Source organism: Cygnus olor, chromosome 1 (assembly GCF_009769625.2).
Source record: "Cygnus olor isolate bCygOlo1 chromosome 1, bCygOlo1.pri.v2, whole genome shotgun sequence".
In the NCBI taxonomy this organism is placed as follows: domain Eukaryota; kingdom Metazoa; phylum Chordata; class Aves; order Anseriformes; family Anatidae; genus Cygnus; species Cygnus olor.
The window spans coordinates 208,740,267-208,759,342 of NC_049169.1; the positions used below are offsets into that span (position 1 = coordinate 208,740,267).

Here is a 19,076-nt window from a genome sequence, read left to right on the forward strand (position 1 = left end):
TTTCTACAGGGGCAACTTGCACTGCTACAGCTCGCCTCTCCGACCCAGCCACAGGGTCTGCCACAGGGATTGGAATATCCTCTGCAGGGTCAACTTGCACTGCTACAGTTCGTTTCTCCAACCCAGCCACAGGGTCTGCCACAGGGGTTGGAGTACCCTCTGCAGGGGCAACTTGCACTGCTACAGTTCGTTTCTCTGACCCAGCCACAGGGTCTGCCACAGGGGTTGGAGTACCCTCTGCAGGGGCAACTTGCACTGCTACAGTTCGTTTCTCTGACCCAGCCACAGGAGTGGGAATGGCTGCGGGAGCTGGAGCCGGAATGGCTGCGGGAGCTGGAGCCGGGACGGCTGCGGGAGCTGGAACGGCTGCGGGAGCTGGAGCCGGAACGGCTGCGGGAGCTGGAATGGCTGCGGGAGCTGGAGCCGGGACAGCTGCAGGAGCTGGAGCCGGAACGGCTGCGGGAGCTGGAGCCGGGACGGCTGCGGGAGCTGGAACGGCTGCGGGAGCTGGAACGACTGCGGGAGCTGGAGCCGGGACAGCTGCGGGAGCTGGAGCTGGAACGGCTGCGGGAGCTGGATCTGGAGTGGCTGCAGGAGCCGGGACTGGAACGGCCGCAGGGTCTGTCACTAGGTTGATAGTAGCATCAATTGCAGCTCGATAGGCACAAGCCAGACCCCAGCACGCCACAGTGATTTGTGTCACTTTGGAACTGCCAGAGTCATGACACCTTTTTTTCAAGCATTCTACCAGTTTTTTAGGATTTTGCAGTTGTTCAGGGGTGAATGTCCAAAACACTGGAGGTGCCCACTGCCCTAGAAACCTGCCCATATCCTCCCACACTCCCTGCCACTCGCAAATATCCCGCCTCAAGACAGATCTCCGGATGAGATTCCTAAGTAGTTGTTTAACCTTAAACAAAACCTGAAGCGCATTCAGGAGACATAACAACAAGAACATGCTGGTCTGAGTATCCCAAGGATATTCAACATCTTGGAGAGCTACCGTAACTAGCTCGGGGGATAAGAGGGTGGTGAAGGAGGAAGGGAGAGTGAACAGGTAGGAAAAAATATCTTCCCCTGTCCCCTCCAGAGACTGACTCCCTGATGAAAAAAGGCAATAGGTGTAATTGCTAATAGTTTCTGAGATATGGTTTCCGAAGTATAGAGTCGACGACAGTGCTGAGTACAAATACCAGGTTAGAGTCATGACCAGATACTTCATCATTTCATAAGCCATCGTTACACCACACAGTACCATAACAATCTTAAACCAGGGCCCGGAAAGGGTAAACAGCACGACAGGGAGCACATACAGAAAGTAACTTGCTATAAAACTCAATTTGGGAAACAGGCACAGCAGACTTGAGATTAAGGCAATCAACATTGTGACTAGCAACTATTAAGCAGGTCGAATACTTATACCAATTTTAGTTTAACACACTCTGGTCAAATCTGTCGATATCTCAACCCTTCGAGCCCCACGTTGGGCGCCAAATGGGCTGTTGTGGTTTAGCCCGGCTGGCAGTCAAACACCACACAGCCGTTCGCTCACCCTCCCCCCTCCCTCTCCGGGATGGGGGAGAGAAACGGGAAAGTGAAGCCTGTGAGTTGAGATAAAGACAGTTTATTAAGACAGGGAAAAGAATAACAACAATAATAATAATAATAATAGTATTAATAGTAATAATGTGTACGAAATAAGTGATGCACAATGCAATTGCTCACCACCCGTTGACCGATGCCCAGCCTATCCCCGAGCAGCCGGCCACCCCTCCACCCCGGCTAGCCACCCCTATATATTGTTCAGCATGACGTCAGATGGTATGGAATACCCCTTTGGCCAGTTTGGGTCAGCTGTCCTGGGTCTGTCCCCTCCCAGCTTCTGCTGCATCCCTAGCCTGCTCGCTAGCAGGACAGAGAGAGGCTGAAAAGTCCTTGGCTTGGTGTAAGCACTGCTCTACAACAATTAAAACATCAGCATGTTATCAGCGCTCTTCTCATCCTAATCCAAAACATAGCACCCTGCCAGCTACTAGGAGGAAAATTAACTCTGTCCTAACTGAAACCAGGACAACACCTAGCTATAGGATTATGTTGGTTTCCCACAGACATGCAAAGTACTCAAAAGCTACTGTAATTAGCTTATAGGGACAGGAGGAGGAGGTACCATTCCCTATATCCTCCACCTATTGACTTCCAGAGGAGATAAAAAGAGAAGTTGTTGATGTTCTCCAGGAGATAGTTCCCAAGGTACAGAGGTGACCGCAATGCAGGGCCTGAATACCAGATGTAGTGCAAGGCCAGTGCTTTAGTGGTGGTTTTACCCTTCTGGGCAGCTGAGCTGCACCACAGCTACTCTTCCACTCCTCAAAAGGAAAGGGGGAGAAAATACTATGAAAAGGGTTCAAGGGTTGAGATAAGGATGGGGAAATCGCTCAACTGTTATTGTCATGGGCAAAACAGAATCAAAACAGGGAGATTAATAAAATTTATTACTAACAAGACAGAGCAAACAAAAAAAACACTCCAACACCTTCCACCCATGCACCTCTTCCACCTCCTCCCCCTGAGCAGTGCAGGGGAACGGGGAATGGGGGCTGCGGTCAGTCCCTGATGCTTCGTCTCCGCCGCTCCCTCACGGTCCCTCTCTGCCCCTGCTCCCCGTGGGGTCCCTCCCACAGGAGCCGTCCTTCCCGAACTGAGCCTGCGGGGGCTGCCCACAGGCAGCAGCTCCTCAAGAACTGCTCCCACACGGCTCCCTACCATGGGGTCCATCCCCCAGAAGCAAACTGCTCCAGCACGGGTCCCCCACGGGCAGCAGCTCCCCCCAGACCCCTGCTCCTGCGTGGGCTCCTCTCCACGGGCTGCAGCTCCGGCCCGGGGCCTGCTCCTGCGGGGGCTCTCCATGGGCCGCAGCCTCCTCCAGGCCACATCCACCTGCTCCAGCGGGGGCTCCTCCACGGGGGGGCTGCAGCGTGGAGATCTGCTCCATGTGGGACCCATGGGTGCAGGGGGACAGCCTGCTCCACCAGGGGCCTCTCCTTTTCCCTTTCTTCGGTCTTGTGCCCAGAGGCACAAGCAGCGTCGCTCATGGCCTGGCTCTGGGCAGCAGCAGGTCTCTTTGGAGCTGGCTGAACCTGGCCCTTATCTGACATGGGGCAGGTGCTGGGCTCTTCTCACAGAGGCCACCCCAGCAGCCCCCCACTACCAAGACCTTGCCAATAAAGATTTACAGAACAGCAAACTGAAAAAAAAACACTAACGCACAGCTTTTAACAAGCCCTCAGATATGATAAATAGCAAAAGAGAGAACACGGCACAGGATCACACAAGATCACACAGAAAGATATTAAGAGCAAACCAGACAACATTGTGGCCAGCAAATCAACAGGTATGTTTGACAAATATGATCATTGTAAGCTCCCTCTAAAGCACTCTGGTCAAATTTCTTGTTATCTCCACCCCCTGAGCCTCACACTGGGTGCCAAAAGGCAGCGGTGGTTTCACATCGATGTCTAACTAAAAACCACAACTGCTCTCTCATTGCTCCTCAGAGACAGAGGGGAGGAAGAAAGGATGACCCAAAAGAAAAAGGCTAAGGGGTTGAGAGACGGATAATTTAAATGCAAAAGAAAAAGAAAAGAAAAAAAAAACAATCCACACAGAAGCAAAGAGAAAACAATTATTCTCTACTGCCCATCAGCAAGCAATGTTCAGCCGCATCTTGGGAAGCAGGGCCTCAGTACACATATCTGTTGTTTGGGAGGAAAGACCTCTCTCAATTACTTTTCAGTGGTCTTGGGAATCTAGAGAGATCCCAGTCTATTGGAAGATGGCAAATGTGGTTCCAGTTTTCAGGAAGGGCGAGAAAGAAGACCCTGGTAATTACAGACCTGTCAGTCTCATTTCAGTGCCTGGTAAAATCATGGAGAAAATTATTCCAGGAGTTATTGAAAAGCACCTGAGGGACAACACAGTCACTGGTCATAGCAAACAGCAGGTTCATGAGGGGAAGGCCCTGCTTAACGAACTAAATTTCCTTTTATGACAAGGTTACCCACATAGTTGACCAAGGGATGACTGCTGATGTAATCTTTTTGTATTTCAGCAAAGCGTTTGATACGGTTTCTCAAAGTATCCCTCAGGACTAAATGTCCAGCACACAGCTAGACAAGTACCTAATGTGATGGGTGAACAACTGGCTGGTGGGTCAGACTCAAAGGGTGCTAGTAAATGGGGTTACATCAGGCTGACGGCCAGTTACTAGTGGGGTTCCCCAGGGCTCTGCTTTGGGGCCAGTTCTCATCAATGTTTTCATAAACGGCCTGGAGGTAGGACTTGAAGGCATACTAAGTAAGTTTGTGGATGAGACTAAATTGGGAGGAGCAGCCATTGCTCAGGGACGGTGCCCCCAGGGGTTTGTGGATGTGGTGTGCATGAAGGGTGAGTGTGTGAGTGCTGTGTGTGTGCAGAGAACTTCAGGCTGCACCTGACCATAGTAGACCCATGAATTGGGTGAGGGGACCAGGGTCCTCCTTCCTTGCACACTGTCATGTACCTGCAGAACTCCAAGTACTTCTGCCTTTGTGGTGGCTTTGACAGCCCAAGGAGCTGTCACATTTTGGCCTACTCTGGCTCATAAGCAAGACTTAGGGAAGTGCAGGAGTAGAGCGTACCCACCACACCAGTTCACAAACCTACCAGCTGCTAGGTCCAGGTTATCTTCTTGGAAGTGAGCTTGCAGTTTGATAGTAGTTCCTGCACTTTTACCATTATCAATTCTCTCCGCCATCCCACTGGGAGATGCTTTAGACAAAACCAGAAACACCATCAGGAGATATAGCCATAGAAATATGCTGGTTTTAATATTGAGGATTTTCAAAATATTCAAGAGCTATTGTAGCTTTTGGATCCTTGAAATAGCCTCTCCTGGGATAGTCTGTGCCAAGGACGCACGGAGCATCCGGGCCAGTCACAATACGGTGCTTTTGCCACTCATTCCCAGTTAGACTCACTTCAGCCTCCAATAAAGTTAACTGCTGGGATCCCCCCGTCACTCAACCGTCACTTACCTGAAGTGTGGGAGACAAAGAGATTTGGCCAACCTCTTTCAGTGCTTTGTCGGGACAGGACAAGGGCAATGGCCACAAAATGGAGCCCAGGAAGTTCCTCACCAACATGAGAAAGAACTTCTTCCCGGTGGGGGTGACGGAGCACTGGGACAGGCTGCCCAGGGAGGTTGTGGAGTCTCCTTCTCTGGAGATATTCAAGGCCCGTCTGGACGCCTACCTGGGCAGTCTGCTCTAGGGAACCTGCTTTGGCAGGGGGGATGCACCCGATGATCTCCTAAGGTCCCTTCCAACCCCTACAATTCTGTGATTCTGTGATCTTCCTTGAAGGCATACCTTTCTTTCACACCTGACAGAAGACACCTCCAGAGACAAGCCTTGTGCTTCTTTTCCAATTGCTTTGTCAATGCCCCCTTCCCTAGCGAGGGATCCCAGCTGCCTGGCTTCCCTGCCCTCTAATTCCAGACCATTGGCTTCGGTGTCCCAGCACCGGAGCAGCCAGGTGACAAGGTGCTCAGCTGGACGACGACTGAAATCTTTTCGCATATCTTGTAGCTCATGCTGGAATAGGCATCGGGTAGTTATTGATGCTCTTATGATACCTTCCTCTTCATCTTCCTGTTCCTCTGATGGCCCAGCCACTTTGGAGCAGCCTGCCTCGTCTTCTTCTTCCTCCCCAGTCTGCGTGGGAGTTCCTCTGTGTTCTAAACGAGCTGTGTGAGAAGCTAAGTTCTGTTTTTGCAGTAGAGAACCAGTTTTCTGTATTCAAAGGTAGTTGTGTAGTCATAACAAGGAGAAATGCTAAGTAGATAAGTGGACAGTAGAAGGCCTCACTCTTCCAAAAGAAGGTGGAAGCTTGAGAAAAACAGGATGAGCAGTGTGAGAACAGTAAAACAAAGATCAAAAGTTTTCAAAACATAAGAAAGGAAAAAATAAAAAAGAAAAAGGAGAAATTAAAGGGTTGATCAAAAAAAAAATGTACATGTATGGTATAGAGGAGCATCGAGTAGCTTGTGAACCTGTAGTACTCAGCCAATGAGGAAACAGGGGAGGAGATCAGGCGTCGGGTAGTAGGGAATAAAAGGTTATGATATTATTATTTATATTGTATATAATTATTATTATTTTATGTTTACTATAATGCGCTCCTAATTGGCAGGACGCCCGCCATTGCAATCGCAAATAAAATAGCTTCACAGAAGATCCTGTCTGAAGAAAATTATTGAGATTTTTCTCACAGCTGACTTTCTCATCCATTGTTTCATCTTGCATACAGGGTCAAGTGACACCAGCACAGTTTGGTTCACTGGCCCTGCCTTGGGGCCTGTCACAGGGGTTGTAGTGGCTGCAGGGCCCATCACAGGAGTTAGAAGGGCCTCGGGGCCCGTTGCAGGGCTTGGAGTGGCTGCAGGGTCTGTCACTGTGGTTATAGTGGCATTGATTGCAGCTCGGTAAGCATGGGCCAAGCCCCAGCATGTTGCAGTAATTTTTGTCTCTTTGGCATTGCCAGGGTGATGAGACACCTTTCTCAAGCATTCTGCCAGGTTTTTAGGATTCTGCAGTTTTTCAGGGGTGAATTTCCAAAGTGCTGGAGGTGCCCACTGCTCTAGATGCCTGCCCACATCCTCCCACACTCCCTGCCACTCATAACCATCCTGCCTCAGGACAGGTCTCTGGGTGGCATTCCTAAGTAGTTGTTTAACCTTAAACAAAACCTGGAGTGCATTTAGGAGACATTACAATAAGAACATGCTGGTCTGAACATCCCAAGGACATACAAATTTTGAGGAGCTATTGTAAGTAGCCTGGGGAAGAAAGAGGAGGTGAAGGAGAAAGGGAGATTGAACAGGTGGGGAAAACATCTCCCCCTGTCCCCTCCATAGACTCTCCCTGAAGAGAAAAGGCAAATGGTGTAATTATTAATAGTTTCTGAGATATGGTTTCCGAAGTACGGAGGTGAGGGCAATACTGAGCAAAATACCAGATTAGTCTCATGACTAGCAATTTTATCATATCATAAGCCAGTGTTACACACTACAGCAGAATAATAACCTTAAACCAGCCCCCAGAAATGATAAACAGCACGACAGGGAACACGTACTGTAAGTAATGTGCCATATAACTCAATTCAGAAAACAAGCACAGCAGACCTGAGATTAAAAAAAAAAATCAGCATTGTGATTAGCAAATATTAAACTGATGTAATGCTTACAACAATTTTGTTTTAACACGCTCTGGTCAGATCTGTCCTTATCTCAACCTTTTGGGCCCCATGCTGGGCACCAAAAGGACTGTTGTGGTTTAACCGGCCGGCAGCTCAGCACCACACAGCCGTTCACTCATCCTCCCCCCAAAGTGGGATGGGGGAGAGAACTGGGAAAAAAACAAAAGTAAGAGCTTGTGAGTTGAGATAAAGACAGTTTAATAGGACAGAAAAGAAATAATAATAATAATAACAACAACAACAGCAATATCAAAAATAGTAGTAGTAAAAATAATAACATGTACAAAACAAGTGATACACAATGCAATTGCTCACCACCTGCTGACGGATGCCCATCTCATTCCTGAGCAGTGGACCCCCACCCCGGCTAGCCGCCCCATATTAATTGCTCAGCATGACCCCAGATGGTATGGAATACTCCTTTGGCCAGTTTGGGTCAGCTGTCCTAGGTCTATCCCATCCCAGCTCCCACTGCACCCCCAGCCTGCCTGCTGGCAGGACCGAGCAAGAAGCTGAAAAGTCCTTGGCTTAGTATAAGCACTGCTCTGCAACAATTTAAGACAGTTTAAGAGAAAGAAAATGAGAAAGAAAGACAGAAAATAAGCAAGCAAGGGAACTAAAGAAAGTGATGCACAAAACAGTTGCTCACCACCTGCTGACCAATGCCCAGCCTGTCCATGAGCAACGGCAGCCCTTCAGCCAGCCCCCCCAATCTTATTTTTCCACGATACCACATGATATGGGATATCACTTTGGCCAGTTGGGGTCATCTGTCCTGATTCTGTCCCCTCCCAGCTCCTTGTACACCCTCAGCCTGCTCGCTGGCAGGGCAGTGTGAGAAGCACAGAAGTCCTTGGCTCTGTGTCAGCACTGCTCAGCAACATCTAAACCATCAGTGTGTTATCAGCACTATTCTCATCCTAAAACCAAAGCGCCACACCGCACCAGCTACTGTGATGAAAAGTAACTCTATCCCAGAAAAACCAGGACAAGCCAGTGTCAGTTCCTGCAGGAGCCCCTCTGCATTGGGGGCTGCAGAGCCAGCACCGCACCTCTCAGCACCCATGGGACTGGGACCCACACACGCACTAGAGCATGGGCAACTGATGAAAGGAGATTTCCTGTTGGTTTCCCTGCAGCCATTTGCAACAACCCAGCAGCAACTCGGTGGTCATGGGGGGGCTGGATCTTAAACTGTCTGGGGGTTGCTATAAAAAGGCAGAGCAGCCAGCTCCACGCACCCTGCAGCAGCGCCGAGCTGTGGGTCCTGCGTGCAACAGAGCAGAGGTAACATCTCACTGCAGCACCAGGGCTACTCCTGGCACAAATGCTGCAGCCTCAGAGGATGTCGGGGCTGCACGGGGGAACCCATGTGTCTGTGGTGTTTGATGCAAGTAATTGGGCTGGAGTCTGGGCCGGTATCAGGGTGGGGAAGAACCAGGTGGCCGTGGCTGGGGACACACACTGCAGGTACTTCCCTCTGGTGCCAAGGTGGGCATGGGTGGCTTTCAAGGTGACCCCAATGCATCTGCTCCGCTTCTCCCTGCAGCCTCCTCCGACCCTCCACTCGGTGCAGCAGACACCCGTGCCCTGTCCTGCTGCACTCAGCGGCTGAGCTCAGCTGGTTGCAGAGGACCAGGTCCTCCGCTGCCTGGGGCATCCCCGCTCGTGGCTGGACACCCGGAGCTTCCTGCACATGGAGCAGCTTGGCCTGGTCTGGGTGCTGCTGGCCGGCACCTTGGCTGGCACCTTGGCTGCCAGCAGCACCCGTGAGCAAGACCTCGGCCCCATCAAGAGGGTGGCGATGGACATGGCCCAGAACTCCTTTGATGACCAGTACCGGGGCTGCAGATACAAGATGGAGGAGGAGCTCAAGAAGCTGTACCACACTGAATTCAAAAACCACATCTATGCGGAGACCTGGAGAAAAGCAGTTCAGAAGTGGAAGAATCGATGGGGCAACTCCATCCACCTGCAGGTGCTGCGGAAGGAGCAGGCGGTGGCCGTGCTGGCATACACTGCCGAGAGGGACCTGTACAAACAGTTCAACGCGGCCGTGCGCGAGGGCGGGCGCTCCCGCAAGTACTACCTCCAATACTTCCCCTTCAAGACGCTGCACTTCCTCCTGACCGAGGCCCTGCACACCCTGAGGGATGCCCAGGGCCACAGCTGCTACCACGTCTACCGCGGCGTCAAGGGCATCCTCTTCACGGCCCACCTCCAGCAGACTGTCCGCTTCGGTCAGTTCACCTCCACCTCCCTCTAGAAGGAGGCTGCCCAGAAATTTGGCAACGACACCTTCTTCTTTGTGTACACCTGCTACGGTGTCCCCATCAAGCAATTCTCCTTCTACCCTGCTGAGAACGAAGTCCTCATCCCACCCTATGAGACCTTCAGGGTCATCAACGTCACCCATCAATTCAGCAGAAGCATCATCCATCTCCGCTCCCATGCCGTGAACAGCACCTACAACTGTGCGCTGCTGAAGGGTAAGGGCAGCCCGCAGGGTGGGTGCCACCGGGAGATGGCTGGGGCTGGGGCACAGCCCTGGGCAGGTGCCGCGCTCCCCACGCTCCTCCAGCCTTGGCCGCAGGAGAGCGGGGGGCCCCGTGCCACCGGCTCTGTGAGGGGAAGGGGAGCCTTGTGGTGAAGGCAACAGCTCCGTGTGGGGAGGTCGGGGAGCTTCAGGAGCTTGGGTAGCCTGGGGAGCTTGGGGAGCTTGAAATAACGTGGAGCTGTGTGGAGGCATGGGGGTGCGTACAGAAGGAGGAGCAGGAGGACCAAAGAGGGGTTAGGTTTGGGGTATAAAAGGGCCGGTCACACTTAAGCGAGGGATGGTCAGTGTTTGTCTGGCCAAGCCCTGCAGTCTGTCCTATCGTCTTATTTCTCTCATTAAAGCTTTTCTCTTTGCACGTTCGCCCTCTTTGCCATGTGTATGCGTGCTGAGAGGACTACATGCCAGCTCCTGGCGAGGCCTCTGTGTGTGTGAGCGAGCTTAGTGCCAGCTCCTGCAGCCAGATACATTTTCCATTCTCTCCCCAGTCCTGCTGGGGAGGAGGTGAGCAACCGGCTGTGCGGTGCTGAGCTGCCTGTAGGTTAAACCACAGCAGGCATTTTGGTGCCCAGTGTGAGGCCCGAAGGGTTGAGGTAACGACAGACCCAACCGGAGCGTGCCAGAGAGAACAGCCCTGCGTGGATCAGCCCACAACATGGCGCTGCCGCCGGCACTGGGCCTAGGGCCGGCTGCGGGACTGGTGGCAACAGTGCACGGAGGGGCCAGGGACAGTGGCAGCCCCAGAGGAAGGAGAGGTGACCCTGGGTTTGTTTAGAAGTGGCGACACGATGTCTGGGGTGACCTGGCCCCTGGCAGCTCCCTGTCCTCAGCTTCCCCAAGCTGCTGGGGAGCGGAAGGAGCAGCTCTGAGCCAAGAAGACACCCGGAGAACATCCCCTGCCATCTTGTCTACAGGGACAGAACAGATAAAAGTGCAAAACCAGGGCAGCTCAGAGCCAGTGCCCTGCTCTGCACCTCAGGGCTGCCCAGCTCCCTGCAGGGGATAAGCCCTCACCCAGGGGGAGCCACCACAGCGCTGGAGCACCGGTGAAGTCCCTGCAGCGCTGCGGACATGGCAGGGAGCAGGGGCTGGAAGCAGGGGACAAGACAGAGCTGCCAGCCTCGCGTGGTCCGGAGCCAAGGGCAACATCTCCCCCCTCACAGCCTTGGTGCCCCGTGCAGTCGCAGGGGTGGGGATGGTCCCTGTGTCCTGTGAGCTCTGCACCAGGGCCGGTGTCCCACCAGAGGGAGGATGAGGGGAGCTTGGCCATGCCCTGTGGCTCGGTGGCTGGGGCTGCTGTCCCCGTGTCCCTGCAGAAGTGGCACCATGGAGGTGACCACTGCAGGAAGTCCAAGCAAAGACATCCTCAGTCTTTGGAGGGTGCAAGCAATGCAAGCTGAGGTGAAGTGCCCAGGCTGGGGCTGATGGAACATCACAATGGAGGTGTCCATCCCACCCAAGGGGCTCCTTTAGCAGTGGATGAATCGTGGCTGTGGTGGTTTTACTCGGGTGGGCAGCCGAGCTGCACCTCAGCTGCTCTCTCACTCCTCCTCAAAGGGGAAGGGGCAGAAAATACAATGGAAAGGACTCAAGGGTTGAGATAAGGACAAGGAGATCACTCAACAACTATCGTGACGGGCAAAACAGACTCAGAGTAGGAGGATAAGTAACATTTATTGCCTATTACTAACAACCTAGAGAAGTGAGAAACAGAGGAAAGAAATCAAATACACCTTCACCCCATCCACCCTCTTCCACCTCCTCCCCCTGAGCGGTGCAGGGGAACGGGGAATGGGGGCTGCAGTCAGTCCCTGATGCTTCGTCTCCGCCGCTCCCTCACGGTCCCTCTCTGCCCCTGCTTCCCATGGGGTCCCTCCCACAGGAGCCGTCCTTCCCGAACTGAGCCTGCGGGGGCTGCCCACAGGCAGCAGCTCCTCAAGAACTGCTCCCACACGGCTCCCTACCACGGGGTCCATCCATCCCCCAGGAGCAAACTGCTCCAGCACGGGTCCCCCACGGGCGGCAGCTCCCCCCAGACCCCTGCTCCTGCGTGGGCTCCTCTCCACGGGCTGCAGCTCCGGCCCGGGGCCTGCTCCTGCGGGGGCTCTCCATGGGCCGCAGCCTCCTCCAGGCCACATCCACCTGCTCCACCGAGGGCTCCTCCACGGAGGGGCTGCAGCGTGGAGATCTGCTCCATGTGGGACCCATGGGTGCAGGGGGACAGCCTGCTCCACCAGGGGCCTCTCCACACGCTGCAGGGGAACTTCTGCTCTGGTTCATGGAGCACCTCCTGCCCTCCTGCTGCACTCATCTTGGGGGCTGCAGGGCTGCTTCTCTCTCCCAGCTGCTGTTCCCCAGGAGCTTGTGGTTGTTTTTTTTTTCTTTTTTTGTTTGTTTGTTTTGTGTGTGTGTTTTGTTTTGTTTTGTTTTGTTTTCCTTTTCTTAAATGTGGTCTCACAGAGGCACAAACAACATCACTTATTGGACTGGCTCTGGCCAGCAGTTGGGCCTTTATCTAACGTGGGGCAGCTTCTGGATTCTACTCACAGAAGCCACCCCTATGCCCCCCCACTACCAAAACTTTGCCATATAAACCCACTACAAGTAGTCAAATCCCTGCCCGGGTCTGAGCATTCGTTGCCAGCAGTTCGTGAGACGTGGAACCACCTGTGAAGGTTTTGGGGCTGGGTCCAGGTGAGGGTGCAAGCCTTGTCTGGCTGAGAAGTTGCTAAAAATTTTGAAGCTGGAGAAACATGAAATAATGGGGAAGTGGTAGAAACCTTCCCCTGTCCTGGGGGCTGGGTGCTGCTTGGTGCCGGGTGCTGCCAAGCCCTGCTGTGAGCACGTTCCGGGGTGAGCCCCAGCAGACCAGCCCTGGCACGTGACACTGGGCCCAAAGGTGCATGAGGCGGTGGTGAGACGAGGAGGAGCCTCCAGTGCGAGGCCTTGGCCAGACACTGTCCTCCCCACCTAGAGCAGCAGCATCCCCCGGCCAGCAAGGGGGCACTGCTGCTGTCCCCACGATGTCACGGCACGGCACGGCATGGCACAGCACAGGCAGCGTGCCGGGCTGCTCTGCCACAGGGTCTAGCTGGACTCCACACACCGCTTGTGCACTGCCCCTGGTTGCTCTGCCACAGACTGCGGTTCAGGCGTTCTCTGCATGGCCGCTGGCTTTTCTCCTCGGGGCCGCCAGCTGGGCGCTGCCCTTCACAGCTCCTCTCTGTGCCTGGCACCAGCTGCAGAGGGATGGGTTCGTCAGCTGCTCGCTGGCTCAGCCCCGCAGCAGTGGCACGGGCACTGCCTGTGGCTGTAGGGTCTGCAATGACCCCATAGAGGCTGAGCCCCTTCCCCTGCACAGAGACCCCGAAATGCGGTTAGAGGTCTAAACAGGCTCCCAGCAGGCAGCCCTGCAGTTAGCTGCTCCTAACGGACACGCTGTGTTGGTGGGTAGCTCTCGCACAGAGGACACGCTTGCCCACATTGCCTGGCTGTCCCCAGAGCCGTGCCGTGCGTGACACGAGCCAGCAGTGTGTGCCTGCAGCCCAGAAAGGCAACTGCATCCTGGGCTGCATTGCTAGAGGGGTGGCAGTAGGGGAGGGAGGGGATTGTGCCCCTCTGCTCTGCCCTCGTGAGGCCCCACCTGGAGCCCTGCGTCCACATCTGGGGTGCCAGCACAAGAAGGGTGTGGGGCTGTTAGAGCAGGTCCAGCCATGACAATGATCAGAGGCTGAAGCACCTCTCCTATGGAGAAAGGCTGAGAGAGCTGGGGCTGTTCAGCCTGGAGAAAAGAAGGCTCTGGGAAGATCTCGTAGCATCCTTTCAGTATTTAAACGGGGCTTATAAAAAAGATGGAGAAGGACTCTTTACTCAGGTAGATAAGGGCCAGGGCAAGGGGGAATGGCTTAAAAACTAAAAGAGTGGAGATTTAGGTTAGAGGTTAGGAGGAAATTCTTCACTCAGAGGGTGGTGAGGCACTGGCACAGGCTGCCCAGAGAAGCTGTGGATGCCCCATCCCTGGAGGTGTTCAAGGCCAGGCTGGATGAGGCCCTGGGCAACCTGATCTGGTGGGAGGTGTCCCTGCCCATGGCAGGGGGTTGGAACTGGATAATCCTTGAGGTCCCTTCCAACCTGAGCTGTTCTATGATACCACAATTCTATGACACCTGCGGGGGTTCCTACCTGTGCTACCCCTGCACTCCGGGCTCTTCTCGTCTAGAGGGAAAGCAGAAGGTCTGGCATCAGTCCCGGCCCTGGCAGCCCCGGCCACACAGCACCAGGACGATACCACAGGAGCAGCTGGGGGTGCCCGAGCCCCTTACTCACATCCCAGGAAGGCGCAGTTGAAGTGGCTGCAGGTCCTGTTGGCGCTCCGCAGGACAAAGCGGTGACTGCCCTTGTCCGGGAAGACCCAGAAGATCTCATGGCCAGGGATCAGCACCTCCTCCTCCTCCGTGTACAAGGAGAAGGCGTGGATGGGGACCCCAAAGCAGCTGCGGATGCTGAGGAACGTGTCCTGCCCAAAGCTCTCTGCCTGCTCCCTCCTGAAGGAGGAGGAGGCGAAGGAGCCGAACCTGAAGGGGCTGGCGCCCTGCAGCTGGTAGCGGGTGTGGGCGATGCCCCGGTACACCGGTGTCCTGTAGGTGGCCTCGCAGGGCCCCCGCAGCAGCTGCAGGGCTCTGGTCAGGTAGAAGTGCAGCGCCTTGAAGGGGAAGCTGGCGTTGTAGGTGGCCCGCGACCGCCCGGCCGCCCTCATGGCTGTGTTGAAGAAGTAGTGCAGGCTGTTGTCTGTGTACGCGATCACGGCCTGGCCGTACTCATCCTTGAAGCCGGGGGGCAGGCGGGCAGCCAGCGAGCCCTTCACCTGCTGCCACCGCTCCCCGGCGCGTGCCCAGACCCTGCCAAAGAGCCTGGACCTGCCCCGTGCCTGCTCCTGCTCCAGCAGCGCCGGCCCCGCTGCCTCCATCGCCTCCGTGCACCCCTCGTACTGGTCATCAAAGGCGTCGCGGCTCATGTCCATCAGGAACTGGGGGGTCCCCGCCTGCGCGAGGGAGCGGGGCTGGGGGGTGCACGCTGGGTGCTGGAGCCCCCTCCCCAGGTGCCGCATGCCATGCACAGGGTTAAAAGTGCCCGTGCATCCTCGTGGCATTCCCCTGCCCTGCCGTGGGTCTCTGCCCCTCCCCGAGCCGGAGCACCGTGCTCCTTGGGGCTCCCCAGGCACTGGGGGCGATGCAAGAAATTACCTTTGCAGAGGCAAGCAGCGGGAGGGCGAGCAACACCTGCATGGCTCAGGGCAGAAACCCTTCCTTCGCCTGCGAGGCCGAGGAGATGCCCACCCCACCGCGAGCCCTGGCACGGGGACAGTGGTGGCAAAGCGCAGAAGTAAAAGTGAAAGCAGCAGGCTGGCAAGGAACCGGCACCAAAGGCAGCAGGATGGGGGTGCTGCACTACAGGGTCCCCACTCACCCAGGGGGCTGCCAGCAGGGCCCCGAGGCACAGCCATGTCCAGCGCAGCCGCGGGATCGTCCTCAGGCCCATTGCACCCCCGGCTTTGTGGGGATGGGTGTTGGTGAAGCCTTGGGAGGAGCCTCAGAGCGCTGCACAAGGGAGAGCCTGGGACGTGCCCGTGTGGGGCCGTTCACCATCAGGGACAAGGGCAGCCATCAGATGCAAAAAAATCCTATAAAGGGTCACCCCGCATCCCCCTGGCTCAGGAAGGACTGTGGCTTTGCCAGGCAGGGAGTAGTCCCCGAGGTGATGAGGGGCAGCCCGGGGATGCCAGGTGCCCCCATCCTGCAGCTCCCTCCCAGCCCTTCTATAGCTCAGGCCATGCATATGTTTGTCAACGCACTTGAGCAGCACGTGTCCGTCTGTCCGGCACAGGCACGAGGCGAGTGCTCAGCCCACACATCCCCAGGACCCACCGTGGCCTGACCCCAACATTTTGTGCATTCATGGCTGGGACGGGGAGAGCATCACCCGGAGGGGCCGATCCCGGGGCTGCCGATGCAGGCAGGGCCTGGCCGGATCCTGGCACCCAGCCCCACGCTGCTGCTGCTCCCTCGAGGCTGGCAGCAGCAGGACCAGGGCTCGCCGCCCCCTTCCTTCCCCGTGCAGGCACCGGGGCTGGAGCTGCCGGAGGGAAACAGCCTGGGACGGCTCCTAACCGCTGCTCGTCCCCTGCTCAGCCCTGCCCGCAGCACGGGGACAGGGCCCCCTGCCAGCCCCAGGGCTGCACCCCACAGGGGGACCCCCCAGTCCCGTGGGGTCCCGCGGAGCTACCCTTGCTCCCCACCAGCCAGGCAGACAGCAGCCCCCAGGCTCCCGTCCCGGTGCCCCCGGAGGTGTCCCCATACTGGTGGTGCCCCTGTACCGGTGGTGTCCCCATACTGGTGGTGTCCCTGTACCAGTGGTGTCCCTGTACTGGTGGCATTCCCAGCGGTGATGTCCTTGCGGGTGGGTGCCCCTGCCCACGGGTGTCCGTGCGGGTGGGTGTCCCAGCCCAGCAGGCCCTGGGGGCCCTGTGCAGGGCTAGGACTGAAACCGGAGCTGCAAAACAGAAAACAGGAAAGGGGCAGACCCAGAGCCTCCGCTCGCTCGCTTGCTTTCATTTTCTGCAGGCCGGGGTGGCTGCGGCCTGGCCCTGCCCAGCTGCCATCGCCCTGCTTCTCTGTGCAGGAACCAAACCCCAGGGAAGGGAAATTCCAGCAGCTGCAGGACAAGCCCGGGGCCCGGCCACCCCACAGCCCAGGAGGGCTTAGGAGGGAGACCAGCCAGGCGGGGGGGACATGGGGTGGGTTCCCGCTGGACCCGGCGTTCGGCATCGAGAGGCTCCCATTGGCATCAAAGCTCCGTTCGGGGCTGCTGGCTGGAAGGAGGGAGAAGAACTGCGTGGTGTCACAAAGGGGGGGTGCGTGTGCACCGTGCCGTGCCCCAAAGGCGGCCCTGCAGGAGTGGGAGCGTGCAGTGGGCATCGCGGTCTGGCACCACCCTGGTGGGCTCCAGCTGGCGGGGGGTCCGGGGTGCTTGGTAAGGCTGGCTGGGGGGGGGGGGGCAGCCCTGCAGAAGTGGGGTCACCTTGCACGGGCCATGGGCAGTGCAGGCTGCGCCCCTCCTGTGGCACCCCAGCACCCATGGGCAGCGTCCCCCATCCACATGCAGGGCCCCGGCACAGAGGGGGGGCTCACAGGGTGGATGGTCAAGCCCCAGGGGATGCTGTGGGTGCTGGTGGTGTCGTCCCCATGCTGGGGGCTCCTCTCCCAGCCGCTGGCATTGGTGTTGAGCCCTTCTGGTGGCTCATGAAATTCGGGGCTCTGTGTCACAGGCCTGTGCCTGCCGCCTGGGGACCTGCGGCATCGCCGGTGCCATGGGGGGCCCTGGCCTCCCCCCCCCATCCGAGCTGCTCCCACTGCTGCTGCTGCTGCTGCGGCTGAGCCTGGTGTCCGCTGTGCTGCGGGTCCGGCGGCTGCGGGTAGGTGACAGAGTTTTGGGGCAGGGGGGTGCAGGCGGCTGCCCCCCCCTCACCCATCTACCTGTGGCTCCTGCAGAGGAACTGGCGGAGGCTGAGAAAGCAGAGGCCGGCGAGAGCCCGGCGGAAGGAGCGGAGCGGTGAGTGGCCCCCCCCGCCAGCACTGGGCACCCCAAGGGCTGGCACCCCCGGCGGGGGGCTGAGCGGGGGGGCTCCCGGCCGCTCACCCGCTCTGGCCCCGGCAGCTTCTCTGCGGATGGAGGCAGCAGCGGGGACGGCCTCGCCGGGACGGGAGATGCGGTGAGCGCTGCCCGGGCTGACCCCGGCCCCCCAGGGGCTGCAGGGCCCGGGGCTGGGCTCCGGGGCTCCGCCCGGGGACGGGGCCGCCCCCAGGTCCCCCCCCCAGGGCAGGGGGGCAGCGGGGGCTCCTCCATCTCCATCTCCTCCCGCAGGACGAGCCTGGCACCGCAGGGCGCGGAGCCTCCCCGGGCACCGCGGGCCTCCCTGGCGTCCCTGGTGTCCCTGGTGTCCCTGGCCTCCTCCTCCTCCTCCCGGTGCTCCCTCTACTCCTTCCCGGAGCCCTGGCCGGGCGCACTGGCCGAGCTGGCCGCCCTCGTCCCCCCGGGACCCCCGGAGCCGCCTCGGCCGCCACCTCCCCCCCTGCAGGGCTCCGACCCCCGCCGCCCCCCGGGGCCGTGCCTCCAGCGCCTCCCCGGGGACGGGGCGCGGAGCCCCGCGGGCTCGGAGCCGCCCCGGCCCCGTTCGCCCCCCGTCGGCCCCGGGGGGGCGGCCCCGGCGGAGCCCGTCCTGGCGCTGCTGCGCGCCGCCCGCCGCTCCCGGGCCGCCACCGAGCGCCGCTGCCGGCTGCTGCGGGCGGTGCTGGCGCGGCGGCGAGGGGCGGCGGGGGACGGCCGGCCGGGACCCCCCCGGCGGCGGAGAGAGCGCCGGGAGCCCCCCCGGGAGCCCCCCCGGCCCCCCGTGACGGTGCGCGTCCGGCTGGAGCTCCTCGGTACCGGGGGGTGGCAGTGGTGCCTCGGGACAGAGGTGCCGCGGGGGGGCACGGACACGGAGACCGGCACGGACACGGACACGGGCACGGGCACGGGCACGGGCACGGGCACGGGCACGGGCACGGACACGGACACGGACACGGACACGGTCAGGAGCCTCCCGCTGCAGCCGGACGGGAGCATCCCAGGGGATCCAGGCAGAAGCATCCCAAAGGAACCGGACCGGAGCATCCCGGGGGATCCCCGCAGGAGCAGCCCCCTGGGGCCGTGCTGGGTGCCCACAGGTGGGGTCCGGCCCCGAGTGGCCGTGGGGCTGTGCCGGGCCGGGCAGTGCCTGCAGGAGACCTGCGCCAGGCTGTGGCAGTGGGTGACGGCCCGCTGGAGGCAGCGCTGCCGCTCGCTGCCCTTCTGGGAGCGCTGGTCCTACAGGGTCGGTGGGCTCCTCTGGCCCCGAGCAGGGGGCCAAGCACCAGGACAGGCTCGCAGTGCTCCTTCGGGCTCAGCCCATTAAAGGGTTTCTCCTTCACGGCGTGTGGCTGTTCATTTCCCCGTCCCCGGAGTCAAACACGGCAAGGATGGGCTGGCGCTGGCCACATCTGGTGGTCACGAAACGAGCTGGTATCTCACAGGGTTGTGCTGGCCTCCAGAGGGACGTGGCCGGGCTGGGAAAGGGGCTGAGGGAGCCTGGGGGGGGCTCACGCATGAGCATGACCCACCTCAAGTCTCTCAATTCGTGTTCTGGATTCCTCTT

The 19,076-nt window shown here is 58.2% G+C and overlaps 2 protein-coding genes across 6 annotated transcripts; one reads left to right on the top strand and one right to left on the bottom strand.

Moving 5' to 3' along the window:
- The first annotated feature begins 7,879 nt into the window (after positions 1-7,879).
- Positions 7,880-10,300, top strand: LOC121059170 (NAD(P)(+)--arginine ADP-ribosyltransferase 2-like). Its single transcript, XM_040535668.1, is given in 2 exon segments — positions 7,880-8,580; positions 8,843-10,300. A coding segment is annotated over 1 exon segment (954 nt). The 5' UTR covers positions 7,880-8,580; positions 8,843-8,989; the 3' UTR covers positions 9,944-10,300.
- A 2,029-nt stretch (positions 10,301-12,329) lies between these two features.
- Positions 12,330-16,465, bottom strand: ART5 (ADP-ribosyltransferase 5). 5 transcript variants are annotated; one of them, XM_040535995.1, is made up of 5 exons: positions 16,238-16,465; positions 15,314-15,460; positions 14,174-14,888; positions 14,030-14,062; positions 12,330-13,086 (listed from the first exon to the last, which is right to left on the bottom strand). In XM_040535995.1, exons 2-5 carry the CDS (start codon positions 15,383-15,385, stop codon positions 13,058-13,060), a joined length of 849 nt encoding a protein of 282 aa, XP_040391929.1. In that variant the 5' UTR covers positions 15,386-15,460; positions 16,238-16,465; the 3' UTR covers positions 12,330-13,057. The 5 variants fall into 5 exon arrangements, with proteins under 5 accessions (XP_040391929.1, XP_040392071.1, XP_040391830.1 ...); XM_040536137.1 differs by having other exon boundaries at positions 15,091-15,460; positions 16,238-16,413; XM_040535896.1 differs by having other exon boundaries at positions 16,204-16,411.
- Positions 16,466-19,076: the final 2,611 nt, after the last annotated feature.